The sequence below is a fragment of the Garra rufa genome, chromosome 13, assembly GCF_049309525.1.
Source record: "Garra rufa chromosome 13, GarRuf1.0, whole genome shotgun sequence".
Taxonomy (NCBI): Eukaryota; Metazoa; Chordata; class Actinopteri; order Cypriniformes; family Cyprinidae; genus Garra; species Garra rufa.
This window is the reverse complement of record NC_133373.1, coordinates 3824365-3837863: the sequence shown is the minus strand read 5'-3', so window position 1 is coordinate 3837863 and position 13499 is coordinate 3824365. Positions and strand designations below refer to the sequence as shown.

At 34.8% G+C, this 13499-nt stretch overlaps 2 protein-coding genes across 2 annotated transcripts; both read right to left on the bottom strand.

Moving 5' to 3' along the window:
- Positions 1-472: 472 nt before the first annotated feature.
- LOC141283337 (immunoglobulin superfamily member 10-like) lies at positions 473-2764 on the bottom strand. The gene is made up of 7 exons (XM_073816621.1): positions 2679-2764; positions 2034-2336; positions 1502-1828; positions 1262-1375; positions 986-1063; positions 717-781; positions 473-586 (listed from the first exon to the last, which is right to left on the bottom strand). The coding sequence occupies exons 1-7, from the start codon at positions 2725-2727 to the stop codon at positions 473-475; spliced, it is 1050 nt and encodes a 349-aa protein (XP_073672722.1). The 5' UTR covers positions 2728-2764.
- Positions 2765-11062: 8298 nt separating this feature from the next.
- Positions 11063-13212, bottom strand: LOC141283335 (immunoglobulin superfamily member 10-like). Its single transcript, XM_073816619.1, has 6 exons — positions 13164-13212; positions 12429-12740; positions 11911-12237; positions 11698-11802; positions 11513-11589; positions 11063-11167 (listed from the first exon to the last, which is right to left on the bottom strand). Exons 1-6 carry the CDS (start codon positions 13210-13212, stop codon positions 11063-11065), a joined length of 975 nt encoding a protein of 324 aa, XP_073672720.1.
- Between the last annotated feature and the right edge of the window lie 287 nt (positions 13213-13499).

Below are 13499 nucleotides of genomic sequence, written 5' to 3'. Positions count from 1 at the left end.
GTTTTTATTATTTCTTTTTTTTTTAATAAATAATGTGACATATCTGAGTGAAATGGATTACCAAAAGAAACAATAGGGCAGGACTTGGTTCCATACATTCAGTTGTTGATTCGATGAGAGCAGATCTAAATTAGTTTGCAGATTTTTTTTTTAAAGTAGGCTAGTTGTCCAGATTAATCAGTAATTATTTCATGCTGATTTAAAATCTTAAATACGTGAACTACCACACCCAACACACTATGGTTAGTGACTTTGCATGATAATTTCTTTAATAAGTGCCTGCATATAGTTTGTTGTGACAACTTTTTTTTTTTTTTGTTCCTCTGCCAGTGCTCACATGTCTGAAAATAGAGACAAACACAGCTTCCTCAGTTGTTTAGACCTGCTTTACAGTCATTCTCGATGTTCTTTAGTCACTTACAGGTCCTCCTAACAATAAACAGGTTTTTTTTTTAAAATTGAGGTTATTTTTCTAGCGTTTAACATTGATACGAGCGTACTCCGTGAACTCTTCTGGGTCGTTGTGTGTGTGAGCTGGTTTGGATGGTGTTTTAACATGGACTACAGCAGAATATGTCACATCATCCTGAAGAGAGAGAGAGAGAGAGAGAGAGAGAGAGAGAGAGAGAGAGAGAGAGGAAAAGACGGATATTTGAACACACAGCATTGCATCAGTGAGTTAAGTAATAATTTTGCTACAGTACGTTTGTTTTCACCTGATTGTCTTGTTCTCTCTTTTGCTCTTCAGCATCAGTGATCCCCTTTTTATCATTTCTACCTCCTGTAACATAAAACATCTTAGCCAGCGAGTTTTTATGATGATTTTGTATATTAGAGGCATCAGTTTAATCACTATATGTCAGTTTTTATTTGGTTTTGTACCTTATATTCTATGAGTACAGCCCCATTAGTTGATCATTTACACATAATTTATGGGTTTTATAGTCAGTGTAGTTATCAGAAGTGATTTTGTGTGTTCACGTACCTCTACATCTCCAGCCTATAAATGCCAGTAATGCCAGTAAAAGCACTGAGAAAAACACTCCCAGTAGAATGAAAACATCTGTGGAGAAACAGAAATGGCTTGACAAGTGCTTTTCTTTTCTCATTAATGTAGTACAAATATGCATAAATATCTCAATATGAGCTCATAAAAGCTCCATGCATGCATTTTTTTAAATTAAATCCAAACACTTGACAAATGAGAAAACACATTATAGTAACCATTGTTGAATTATAAAAAGCAATGACTGTGACTTACATGGAGGTATGTTTTGTTGTGAAGTCGGTTGAAGTTCTGAAGTTGTGGAGTCGTCTTGGGTTTGGTGTGAAGGTTGATGTGTTGTTAAACTGATTGTGGCCACATGAGGTTTTTCTGTTTAAAAGCCAATAATTGTCAGCAATAATATAACACAAGAAACAACATGTCATCCTGCAAGTTTCTTTAAAAGCAAATGAATAGTAAATGTGTAATCAGACAACAGAAATAGAAGAAAACTACCTTCAGCATGAAGTACAGTGAGTCTGAAGAAGACTATTTGCTGAGACGAGACAAAACACTGATAGTCTCCTCGGTCGTCTGTGGTCAGTGCTGATATTTGTAGAGAAAGATTTCCTGGAGTGTTTGGATTGAACAGTTTTACTCTGTTCTTGTGACTCTCAATCTGTTCATTTGGGTAAATTTCTTTATATTCATTTTCTACAAAATACATCCATTGTATCTGCTCTGGTTTAGCCAGTAGTTCAGTGCAGGAACAGGGCAGAACCACAGACCCTCCTGAATATCCAGACACTTCAACTGTCCTTCTGTTCTCAACCAAATCACACCCTAAAACATAGTTATGCAAATTATGTTCATATTATATTGTAGATTAAATGTAAGGAAATAAAAAATACTAACATTATTTTAGCATAACATTTAATATAGTTGCAACCAAAAAAGCCCCACATTATTTTAAGTACAAGACAAACTGAAATGTCAGTGAGTATGAAATTAATATTGTGTTTGACACTTGCTGCAAATGTTCACTTACCTTTAACCTCTAAGTGAACATCTGTATAAGTATTTGATTCAGTCGTACACCTATAGTAGCCCTGGTCGTCCATTCTGAGGTCAGTAATGAGAAGAGACAGATTTGTTGGAGAACTTTCATTAAACAGCTCACGTCTGCCGCTGTATTTCTCATCTTCAAATACTTGAATCCATTGTGTTCCAAACTGCCAGGTGAATGTTGTGGCTGTAGACTGAGGGTGAGCACAGGAGCAGGGCAGCACAACTGAAGCACCTGTGTATCCTGTTATTATTACTTTCTGCTTCACATTTGAAACAATACAGCCTGCAAACAAAAGAGTTTATTCTGAGCATTCACAGTGGCTTTAAATAAATGTAAAACAGACGTAAATAACAGACATGTATAACAGAATGCACAAATACGTTTTGTTTGCACTACTTTCCAAAAGAGAAACCTGCCTTCCTTATTTATTCTAAAACAACCAAGATTTCCATTTCATTGTTAATCATTTCCTTTAAGAATTCAAAGTATTTGCAATTGAAAATTATTTAAAAGCTCTGTAAAGGTGAATAGACAGTTCTAGTTTTAATAATTATTTTTAAATTGTTATTTTAGAGAACTAAAGCCTCTCACTTTGATTCCTTTAATAAATATATCTGAACTCACCTGTACTGAAGTGAAGCACAAAGATGAACAGATATAAGCGGTCCCTCATGACTGGTTCTCATTCACCAACTATTTTATGTGGCGATGTACACAGTCTAGTAGTTTGGTTTCTGTTAGCTCTTACTTTTCAGAAATGCCAACTTCCTGTTTTGTTTCTCTGCATGCTGCGTTTCTGTATTTTTTCTGTTTGAGCAATATTTGTGCTGTTCACTCCCTGACTGTGCTCTTCAGTTGCTTTTTTTTTTTTTTTACACCATGTTTAAAATATTCAACCGCAAGACTGTATTGGTGAGATCAGATATTATTTGAATAAAGCCACAAATGAATCATAAATCAGCAACATCTAACTGTAAAGATTTAGACCCAAAGATGATACACAGGAACTGCAGCAGCACTTTGCCTTTATCATCCCTGTTGCATAAGTTTGCATGAAGCAATATTCTAGAAACGGAACTAAATGGACTAGTTCAGAGTGTTTTTTGATATAAAAAAATAAACTCAGCAAACACTGAACTCAAACCATGTGTGTTAAATCAAGTATAATGACATTAAGTCTCACTTAACATTTAAAACCCGTCATTTAAAAACGTATTATTACTTTCTTGTTCTGTTTTAACAACACTAACCATTATAACCCCACTTTACAGCCACATATGTGGTAAGTTTGTCAGCCTGAAGAAGTTGTGTCATGATAGATCAGTGCTGTATCTGTGTTCTGTGTATGATTGATAGTCAGCAGCCACAAAACCCTTTCTACTGCCAAATAGTCACAAATGGTTGAAAACAGCTGGAGATGTGGCAGAGGTTAACATAAACTTTAGTTATACTTGAATTAGTTAAACTTCAGTTATTATATTTAGTTATATTCAATGTGCAAAAAAGCACGAAAGAAGCTATACATAAGAAAACCGAAGAGCACATTCAGTAGCTCTCAAGTTTGACATATTCTTCATTCAAACAGTGGTATTGCCACATGAAACCGCAGACACCCTTACACACAGAAATACACACAGATGCTTCCTTAGAGCTCATAAATGTATTTATATCAGTCACGCACATGCTCACACAATAAAGCTGCACAATCCCTATGTAACTCCTTTTATAATAGCCAAATAATTGTGTCTGTCTGTTACTCATTTTATTATTAAACAAACCAATCGTATGTAGTCATTGTAAACTCATTGTATTCATTTTATATTACACACTGGAAAAGCTTGCTATATTGATTATACTTTAATATTCAATCTTCAATTATAGAATCCATGTGCTTTTTAAACATTTTTATGATTTAAAAGACTTGAAGAAGATTACAAATATTGACATTGGTTTAAAGTTAAAAACAGTAAGATTTTTATTTAACTGAAGTTAAATGATGGATGGCCAGACACCATAAATCATCAATGCTTCAGATTTACTTTCATTAATTGTATAACCTGAAACTAGGCCATATTCATGCAGACACTGCATAAGTGGGGGAATGGAATGAGAAGGGTTTTCTATGAAAAGCAATACGTCATCCGCAAATAATGATATTTTGTGAACTAATTTCCCTTCATCCTCTATTCCAGTGTTTCTCAACGGGGGCGGTACCGCCCCCCAGGGGGCGTTGGGAGATCCTCGGCGGGCGCTGAAAGCAATAATTTTGAAAGGGGGGCGCTGAGGTGGTTTTGGGGGGCGTTTGGTTAAGACGAGTTTAAACCGAATAAGTTTGAGCTAAAATTTGCAGAAGAAAATGGTCTGCCACATCCTAATGCCATTTCTACACTGGATGCATCAAAGCGCACTTTCTGTATCTATTTGTCAACTTGTCTGCAGCATAAGTGCGCGGAATGCGTTGTAGCGCTCGCGTTCAGTTACTGAATGACTCATTATAACGGGATCTACGTGCTTTAACGCAACTTGTTGCGCCTTTCACGGCCAGTGTAGCAGTGTAAGGTCATTGCACACTAGGGTGACCACCCGTCCCGCGTAGCGCGTGCGCGTACAGCGTTTGAAGCCCCATTCATGCGTCCCGCAAATTGAGACCGTGTCACGCATAATCGATGCTTGCTCACAAAAAAAGTTGGTCACGCTATATCTTCGAGCCCCAGGCAGCCAAACGAACATTACTTGACAGTTCAGCACGCTACTGTTGCCACACCCACCCCTCACTTGAACTGCTGACTAGGTTGTTGTCAACTTTTTCGTTGTTGATATGACAGCGCTTTCACGTGCATACCAGACACACCGGGAAGGAACTTTTAGATGCGCATTTATAATTCGAAAAATGGAGAAAGAGACTGAGTCTGAGGCACCGCCATCATCAATTAAAAATAGAAGGTGTGGGTACAAGAAAGACTGGGAAAATGAGTATTAATTGAATGAATTCCTGCTCCTGCCTTTACTAACATGCAAGTTCACATCATTCCTCTCTTCCCCCTTCTCGTTCTGTGAACCTCTGGAGTTGTGAGTTAAGACTTTTTTTCCCAACTGTTCCTGTGGTGTTGAGCAACTACAATTCCTGTTTAACCCATAATTTTATATTCTAATTTATTTAAAGTGAATAAATTTTAATGAAAAATAATTAAAATTAAATAGCTAAAGTATTTTTTTTCTGTGACACAAAAAAAAAAAAACATGTAAAATAAAGTAAGCAAAGACACTTCAGTCCAAAAGGCAGGTCAAGTTGTTCACATACATATATTGTCCTCAATCTTCATATATTCTTAAAATAAAGTTACATGGAAGCTTAGCAAGTTACAATGACAAATATTTTTAGACATCTTCACATAGAGAGTAAATGTGGTCACTGGAGTCTTTCAGAAGTTTCAAAGAAGCAAAGTATTCCCTCAGTTCAATTTTAAACACCATTAGGGATGGATTTTTGTTTTACCAAACATAGCTAAAGTAAATCGTAAGTGGAAGTGCATCTGTCAATTCATTGAATGTTCAAATTATTATGAATCTTTATTTAGAAAAAAAAAAATCACATTGGTTGGCCTATTCATGAGCATACATCAGCAATTACACATGTTAAGGGGAATAGGGCATTATTAATATACCATTTAAGGTGGTATGTGCTAGAAATGGGTAAACCACTATCAGTAAGTCTGCCCGTGGGTTGGGGGCACCGCCGTGCCAGGCAGTGTCCCACATTGTCCCTCAGAAACATACCCCTTGTCCCCCCTTGGGCTTATTAGCAGGTGGTCACCCTATTGCACACTGTGTCCGAAATTTTCGTATACGTTATTTCGTATTCGTAATCCTAAAAATTCGTCACGCACAGAAACCTTGCACACTGAGTCCGACGAAATAGAACGATGTTGTCCACTCTCTTCTTAAAAAAAGAAACAGATACAGAGGAGGGAGGGAATACTTTTAAGGCGCACCTCCTTATTAATAAACTGCGGGATTATCCCGGGTGATTCAGAGTTTATTTCAGGATGTCAGTAATCGTTGATGCTTTGCTAGCATTACTGGAGCCACATAATATAAAGAAGACCACTACTTTTTGCGAACTCAGCATACAAGGACCTTTACAGTGCTTTGTGCTGCGGGACAAAGTGGATGAACTTGACAGACGCAATTCTTGATTTTGGCGTTCGCTTGTACGGTGGCTCTGAACTGTCAAAACACCTCTCAAAATGCTTGCTACAGATGCGAAAATGCAAAAAATCAACCCCGATCCGCAATTTTTTATGACGGACGAAAAATTTGGAGGCAGTGTGCAAGTGTGATTAACATAACGTGAGGTATTTATTTTTTAACGTGCGAAAAATTCGGACTCAATGTGTGCAATGACCTTAAGTGTTAGCTGGCTGCTAGTTTACAATAGTCACGGTCAAGCATGAAATGCTTTTTCTTGTTTAGAAAAAAAAATTAATATGAAAGCTTTTTGTTTGCCAAATGATTTAAATGCCAAATTTTTAAAGAATGTATTCAAAGCTCACAAATAATAGCCCAACCTAATTTTTACTGCACGTTGCTTTTTTGCTCCTTGGGAAACTAATGATAATGATATTTCAAGCCCAGTCAAATCAAATATGTCATGAATGTCATGTGGCATTCAATTACATATATTTGAAATAAAAGTATGTACGGGCTAATGTGGGCTGTTATATTTGGGTTTAGATAGGTTACATGCTTTTAAAATAGCCTATATATTATAAATAAAATATACATTACTATTAAAAAAGGCAAATAAGATTTTTTAATGGATGAATAAACAAAGGTTGCATTTGTTTGTTTAAAAAAAATATACCATTAAAAAAGCTTTTTTAATTGAATATATTTTAAATGTGTTTTCCTCTTATGCTAAGCTTCATTACTCTAGCTTTCAGTGTCACATGATCTTTCAGAAATCATGCTGAATGCCATAAAATCAAGAATATGTAATTTGATCTCTTTAACATTTATTTAATTGACTGAAGTACAAAGAAACAAATTCCAATGTTTACACTGGCCAACAAATTTTTGTTAATATAAACAAATTTTGAGCCACGATCTAGCTTTGCTTGCAAAGACTGAGAAGCTCCTTTTATACCCAAAGATGATCCCCTCACCTATTATCAATTCACCTGCCTCCTGTCAACTGTTTCAAAACAGATTAGCTTATTCTATTATAACCTTTTCACTTTTATTATAATTGTTTTGGAGTGTGTTGCACTTTTGTGACTTTTCTTTTCTTTGTAATGTTGTCAATCAAATAAAAGTTAAATAGAATTAACAAATCATAGATTTTATCATTTTACAAAACATCCCAACTTTTAGTGTTGTACTTAGTTTTCTTTAAGGTATTTGTAAGCAAACTTTTAAATATTCTAAAAATTGTGAAATATAGTAAAGTAGAGTTTACATTTCTTCCATTTGCATGTGTAAATGTGGTATTACCCACAAAATTAACCATGTCTACTATCTCAGAAAAAAGGGAATTCAATATATTCTCAAAAAGCAGGGTATTTTCCAAGGGATATTTTTTACTATATTTTTTACTGAAAGCTAATTGAAAATATCCAAACATAGACAACCACAGCAGTAAAAGGGGTGTTCAAGAGTTCCAGAAATGGAAGAACAAACTAAAATCACTTATGTAAAAATGTCCTTTTGGATATGTTCTAAACAGGAATTTTTATGTAGTCTTTTTAAATTTGGGGCAATAAAGTATATCAGCATCACAAAAACACTGAAGCTGTAGCAATGAAAATCACCAATTTGCTTAAAAACTGCAAATGAATGTTATTAATGTTTTTTTAATATATATAATTTACTGTAAAAAAATGATCAATTCAATGCATCCTTAAATTAATTTCGTAAAAATTGTAATGACCCCATACATTTGAATTGATATAAATATAATAACAGTCCTATTATAAACACAAAATACTAATAACTATCAATTTTAATATTCATTGAGGACAATTAGACTATGATTTATTTGATGGGGGGCGGTGAGGGACCTGAATAATGGGTAGGGGGGCGCTGGACCAAAAAAGGTTGAGAACCACTGCTCTATTCCTTGAATTCTTACATGCTGGCGTATAGCTTCTGCTAATGGTTCAATGCTCAGTACAAAAAGAACGGGAGATAGTGAATCCCCTTGTCTCACTCCTCTTTCTACTTTGAAGAATTTTGAACACTGGCCATTTACCCTTATTCTCGATTTTGATTCTTTGTATAACATGTTAACCCAGGTTACAAATTTTTCCTCAAAACCCATTTCTAGCAATGTTTGTTCTAAAAATAGCCAATCAACTCTATCGAATGCTTTCTCGGCATCAAGGCCGAGAAGCATTGCATTCCTCTTTTTTTTTTTTTCCGCTATTGATTGTAAATTTACAGCCCTCCTTACATTGCTATTTCCATGACGGTCTTGAATAAATCCAGTTTGGTCTGGTTTTATAACTTTTTTAATGATTTTTTGGATTCTTTTAGCTAGTTTAGAAGTTAATATTTTATAATCCACACATAGAAGACTAATTGGACGATAACTGCTACATTGTGTGGGATCCTTACCTTCTTTATGTAAAACAGAAATTATGGCTTCTGACCATGATTTTGGTGGGTCACCTGATTGCAATGTATAATTATATACTTTACCTAATATTGGAGCCAAATCTTTCACAAAGGCCTTATAATACTCTCCCATCCTATTCCTGGTGTCTTATTATTTTTAAGATTCGTAATTGTTTCTATAATTTCATCTTCTGTTATAGGATCTGTTAATTTGCTCGCTTCTTCCATTGATAATTTTGTTAAATTAAGAGGTTTCAAGAATTGTATAATTTTGTCTTTTTTAAAGTCTTGGTTTTGACTATTATACAGCTCTTGAAAATATTCTGCAAAGGTATCTGATATTGCTTTGGGGTGAGTCTCACTCTTCTTTGTTACGGGATGTCTAATCTTCGGAACTGTGCGGCTTGCTTGTTCTTTCCGAAGTTGAAAAGACATAAGTCTGCTAGCTTTATTCCCCATTTCATAGTATTTTCTTTTTATATATCGAAGGGCTCCCTCTGCTTTATGTGTTAGTAGTTCGTCTAATTGTTTCCTAACTCCCTAAGTGTATCTTCTTTTTTATTTTTTTTGTGTTCGCCCTCTAACCTCTTTACTTCATTTTCATATTCTTCTTGCTTTGCATTTCTTTGTTTTTTTTTTTAGACGAGATCCTATAGATATAATTTCTCCCCTTATTGTGGCTTTTCCTGCATCCCACAGCATAGATGGGGAAACATTACCATCATGATTAATCAAAAAATATTCCTTCAATGCTTTTTGTATGTCTTGTTTAATTTGGGGAATTGTTAAGATAGATATCTAAATTGTTTGTCTAATCCTAAATTAATTTTCATTATAACTGGGTTATGGTCTGAGATAGTGGTTGGCTCGATTGAACATTCTTTTACTTTATATAAATCTGCTTTTGTTATACAAAAATAGTCAATCCTTGAATAGCTTCCATGCACTTGCGACAAGAATGTGAAATCTCTTTCCTTAGGATGTGTATATCGCCAAACATCCACTAAGCCCATTTCAGACATCATATTTAACATTTCTTTTGACATTTTCAAAGGAGGTTTTGTTGTTAGTGGTGATCTGTCTAGGTAAGAATTCAATATACAATTAAAGTCCCCTCCCATAATCAGAATCCCTTCACTTTTATCTGCCACAAGCGCTGCAAATTTTTTAAAGAAAAAGGGAGAGTCTTCATTTGGAGCATATATGTTTACAATTGTAATCTTTGTGCCTCCAAGTGATCCAACCACCATAACATATCGTCCATCCTTATCTTGAAAGGTCTTTTCATTGTTAAAGCCCACTGCTTTGCAAAACAAGATAGCCACTCCTCTTTTCTTTTTATTTCCAAATGATAAACTATACACTTGATCTACCCATTCTCTTTTTAGTTTTAAGTGTGATCTTTCCAGTCAGTGTGTTTCCTGGAGTAGTATTACGGAGCCATGCCATTTTTTTAACTGTGTAAAAAATGTTTTCCTTTTTATTGGGTTATTAATTCCATTTATATTATAGCTAATGAAATTCAGAAACTCCATTTACTCTGAAAAGTCTAATGATAAGTATTCCTCCATATATAGCGACAGAAAAGAAAAAGAAAAAATACAATTTTCATTAACCATGAACTGAACTTGAACTTCCATCAGTCCTATTAGACGCAACTTTCGAACCTTTTCTGCGTCTAAGCCGTGTTGGTATTGTGGTAGAGAGGTGTGGCCCATCCTCTCCAGGAAAGATATTGCACACAGTGCTGTTAAAACCCCTATAACACTAATGTAAGTGTACCTAAGCGGTCTAATTGAGTGTGTTTCACTCATTTCCCATTCGAATTTGGCATCCATCAAAACTTTTACAATGAAGTGAACTTATATGAACTTGTGGCAATCTAACATATGAAAATGTTCATAATATATTTGCAACAACTTTCTATTAACAAAGGTGAACAAACCTTCCTGAGTTAACTTGAAAAATGCTCAGACTTACTATTGTCCCGTTTGAAGTACCTTATACATCTTGAATCAAAGCCTTAATGTCACGTGTTGATAGTATGGTGTCCCACTTTCTCCTTTTACTTCCAGGCCTTTCTTTTAGCTCTTCTTCCATTATCTCCCTCTCTCCACAACGTACTTCAATTTCCAGTTCTCTCAGCTGTGTTGTCGCGTCCTTAAGTGTCATACATGGCTGTTTCAATATGTCTCTCAAACATCCTCAATAATATATTCACTATACAGTTACAGTAAATGCAATAATTATTTTTCATTCTACAGTGGTTGCTACTTTGAATCAGGTGGCTTTTTCTACATGTATATTCTCAAAATGCAAGGTTCGTAAGCTCCATTGCTAGTCTAAACACTGTGAAGATGAATTCTGAAGTTTAAAATAAATAAATCCTGTTTTTAAGTTTGTTTAGCTCTGGCGTTGACATATTCAGCCACATTCTGTGCATGAGCTGCTGTAGATGAGGTTTTAACATAGACTACATTGGAAAATGCCACTTCATCCTGGAGAAAGAGCAAAAAGATTGTCTTTACACCTAAATTGCACACAACATTGCATGTAAACATAAATAATATGACATCTCAGTCAGCACATTGTGAAAAATTATTTCTTATATCTTTAAACAGCAGCAAATGTGGAACTCAAAATAATATTTCGAACTGAAATACTGAATTAAAATATTCTACTTAAGCTTATCCAGAGCTCTTTAACAACTTATTTAACATCTATCAATATGTCATGTTTTGAAAATGCCTGTATGTATAATTTCTCATTTTCTAAAATCTATTTTTTGCTAGGATGGACCCATTAGGTGGTCATTTTCAATATAAGAAAGTGTGATTATGTACCTTTCCATATCTAGAAGATAATGCCAGAAATGCCAGCAACAGTACTACAGAAAATACGGACACTAAAATAAAAACATCTGTAGAGAAACACACACAGAGTAGTTGACATAACATGTTCATAGGGGAAAAGAACATTATAGTAAAGCATATTGTATGATGAAAAGCAAAACAATTATGTGACTTACATTGTGGTGTGTGATGGGATTGTTGAAGTGGTGGAAGTTCTTGTGTTTGGTGTGACGGAGAAGGTTGATGTGTTGTTAAACTGATTATATGGACACGTGGTTTCTCTGTTCAGAAGAGAATATTTGTCAGTGATAATATAACACTGGAACAGCAAAACATACTGTATCATCAAAAGGATCAGAAACAGTGTTAACAATAATGAAGAAAACTACCTTCAGCATGAAGTACAGTAAGTCTGAAGTAGACTACTTGCTGAGACGAGACAAAACACTGATATTCTCCTCGGTCGTCTGTGGTCAGTGCTGATATTTGTAGAGAAAGATTTCCTGGAGTGTTTGGATTGAACAGTTTGACTCTGTTCTTGTGACTCTCAATCTGTTCATTTGGGTAAATTTCTTTATATTTATTTTCAGTGAAATATGTCCATTGTATGTGTTCAGGTTTAGCCAGTAGTTCAGTGCAGGAACAGGGCAGAACCACAGACTCTCCTGAATATCCAGACACTTCAACTGTCTTTCTGTTCTCAACCAAATCACATCCTGAAAACATAGTTATACAAATTATGTTCATATTATATTTCAGTTTAAATGTAAGGTTATAAAAAAAAATCAGCATAACATTTAATATATACCCAAAAAAGCCCCAGATTATTTTAAATACAACAAAACTAAAAAGTCAGTGGGTGTGAAATTAATATTGTGTTTGTCACTTGCTGCAAATTTTCACTTACCTTTAACTTCTAAGTAAGCATATGTAAAAGTATTTGGTTCAGTCAGACACTTATAGTAGCCCCGGTCATTCGTTCTGAGGTCAGAAATGAGAAGAGACAGATTTGTTGGAGAATGTTCATTAAACAGCACACGTCTGCCGCTGTATTTCTCATCTTCAAATACTGGAATAAATCGATTGTCACTGTTTTGAAACTTCCAGCTGAATGTTGTGGCTGTAGACTGAGGGTGAGCACAGGAGCAGGGCAGCACAACTGAAGCACCTGTGTATCCTGTTATTATTACTGTCTGCTGCTGATCTGACACAATACAGCCTGCAAACAAAAGAGTTTATTCAGAGCATTCACAGTGGTTTCAAAGAAATGTAAAACAGACATAAATAACAGACATGTATAACAGATTGCACAAATACATTTTGTTTGCACTACTTTCCAAAAGAGAAAGCTGCCTTCCTGATTTATTCTCAAACAAACAAGATTTCCATTTCATTGTTTATCATTTCCCTTAAGAATTCAAAGTATTTGGAATATAATTATTAAAAAGCTCTGTAAAGGTGAATAGACAGTTCTATCTTAAAAAAATACAAACTACTTTTTCTAATTTTCTTTTATTACCAGTGAGGTTTAATGCTTCATTTTTAAAATAGTTTTAATAGTTATATTTAAATTATTTTGAGAACTAAAGCCACATTCTTCCTATCTCACGTTGATTCCTTTAATAAATAAAGAAAAACTCACCTGTACTGAAATGAAGCATGAAAATGAAAAAAAATAAGTGGTCCTTCATGACTGGCTCTCATTCACTCATTCACTAACTCTATTTTATGTGGCGATGTACACAGTCCACAGCCTTAATAGTTTGGTTTCTGTTAGCTCTTACTTTTCAGAAATGCCAACTTCCTGTTTTGTTTCTCTGCATGCTGCGTTTCTGTATTTTTTCTGTTTAAGCAATATTTGTAGTGGGAGGAACTGTAATAGATTTAATAAGCAAAGCATGCGTTGTCCAATCACATAATTGCAGTGGGTATATATATGAAGAAATTTTACGACACCATTTGTGTGTTCGAGCACCGG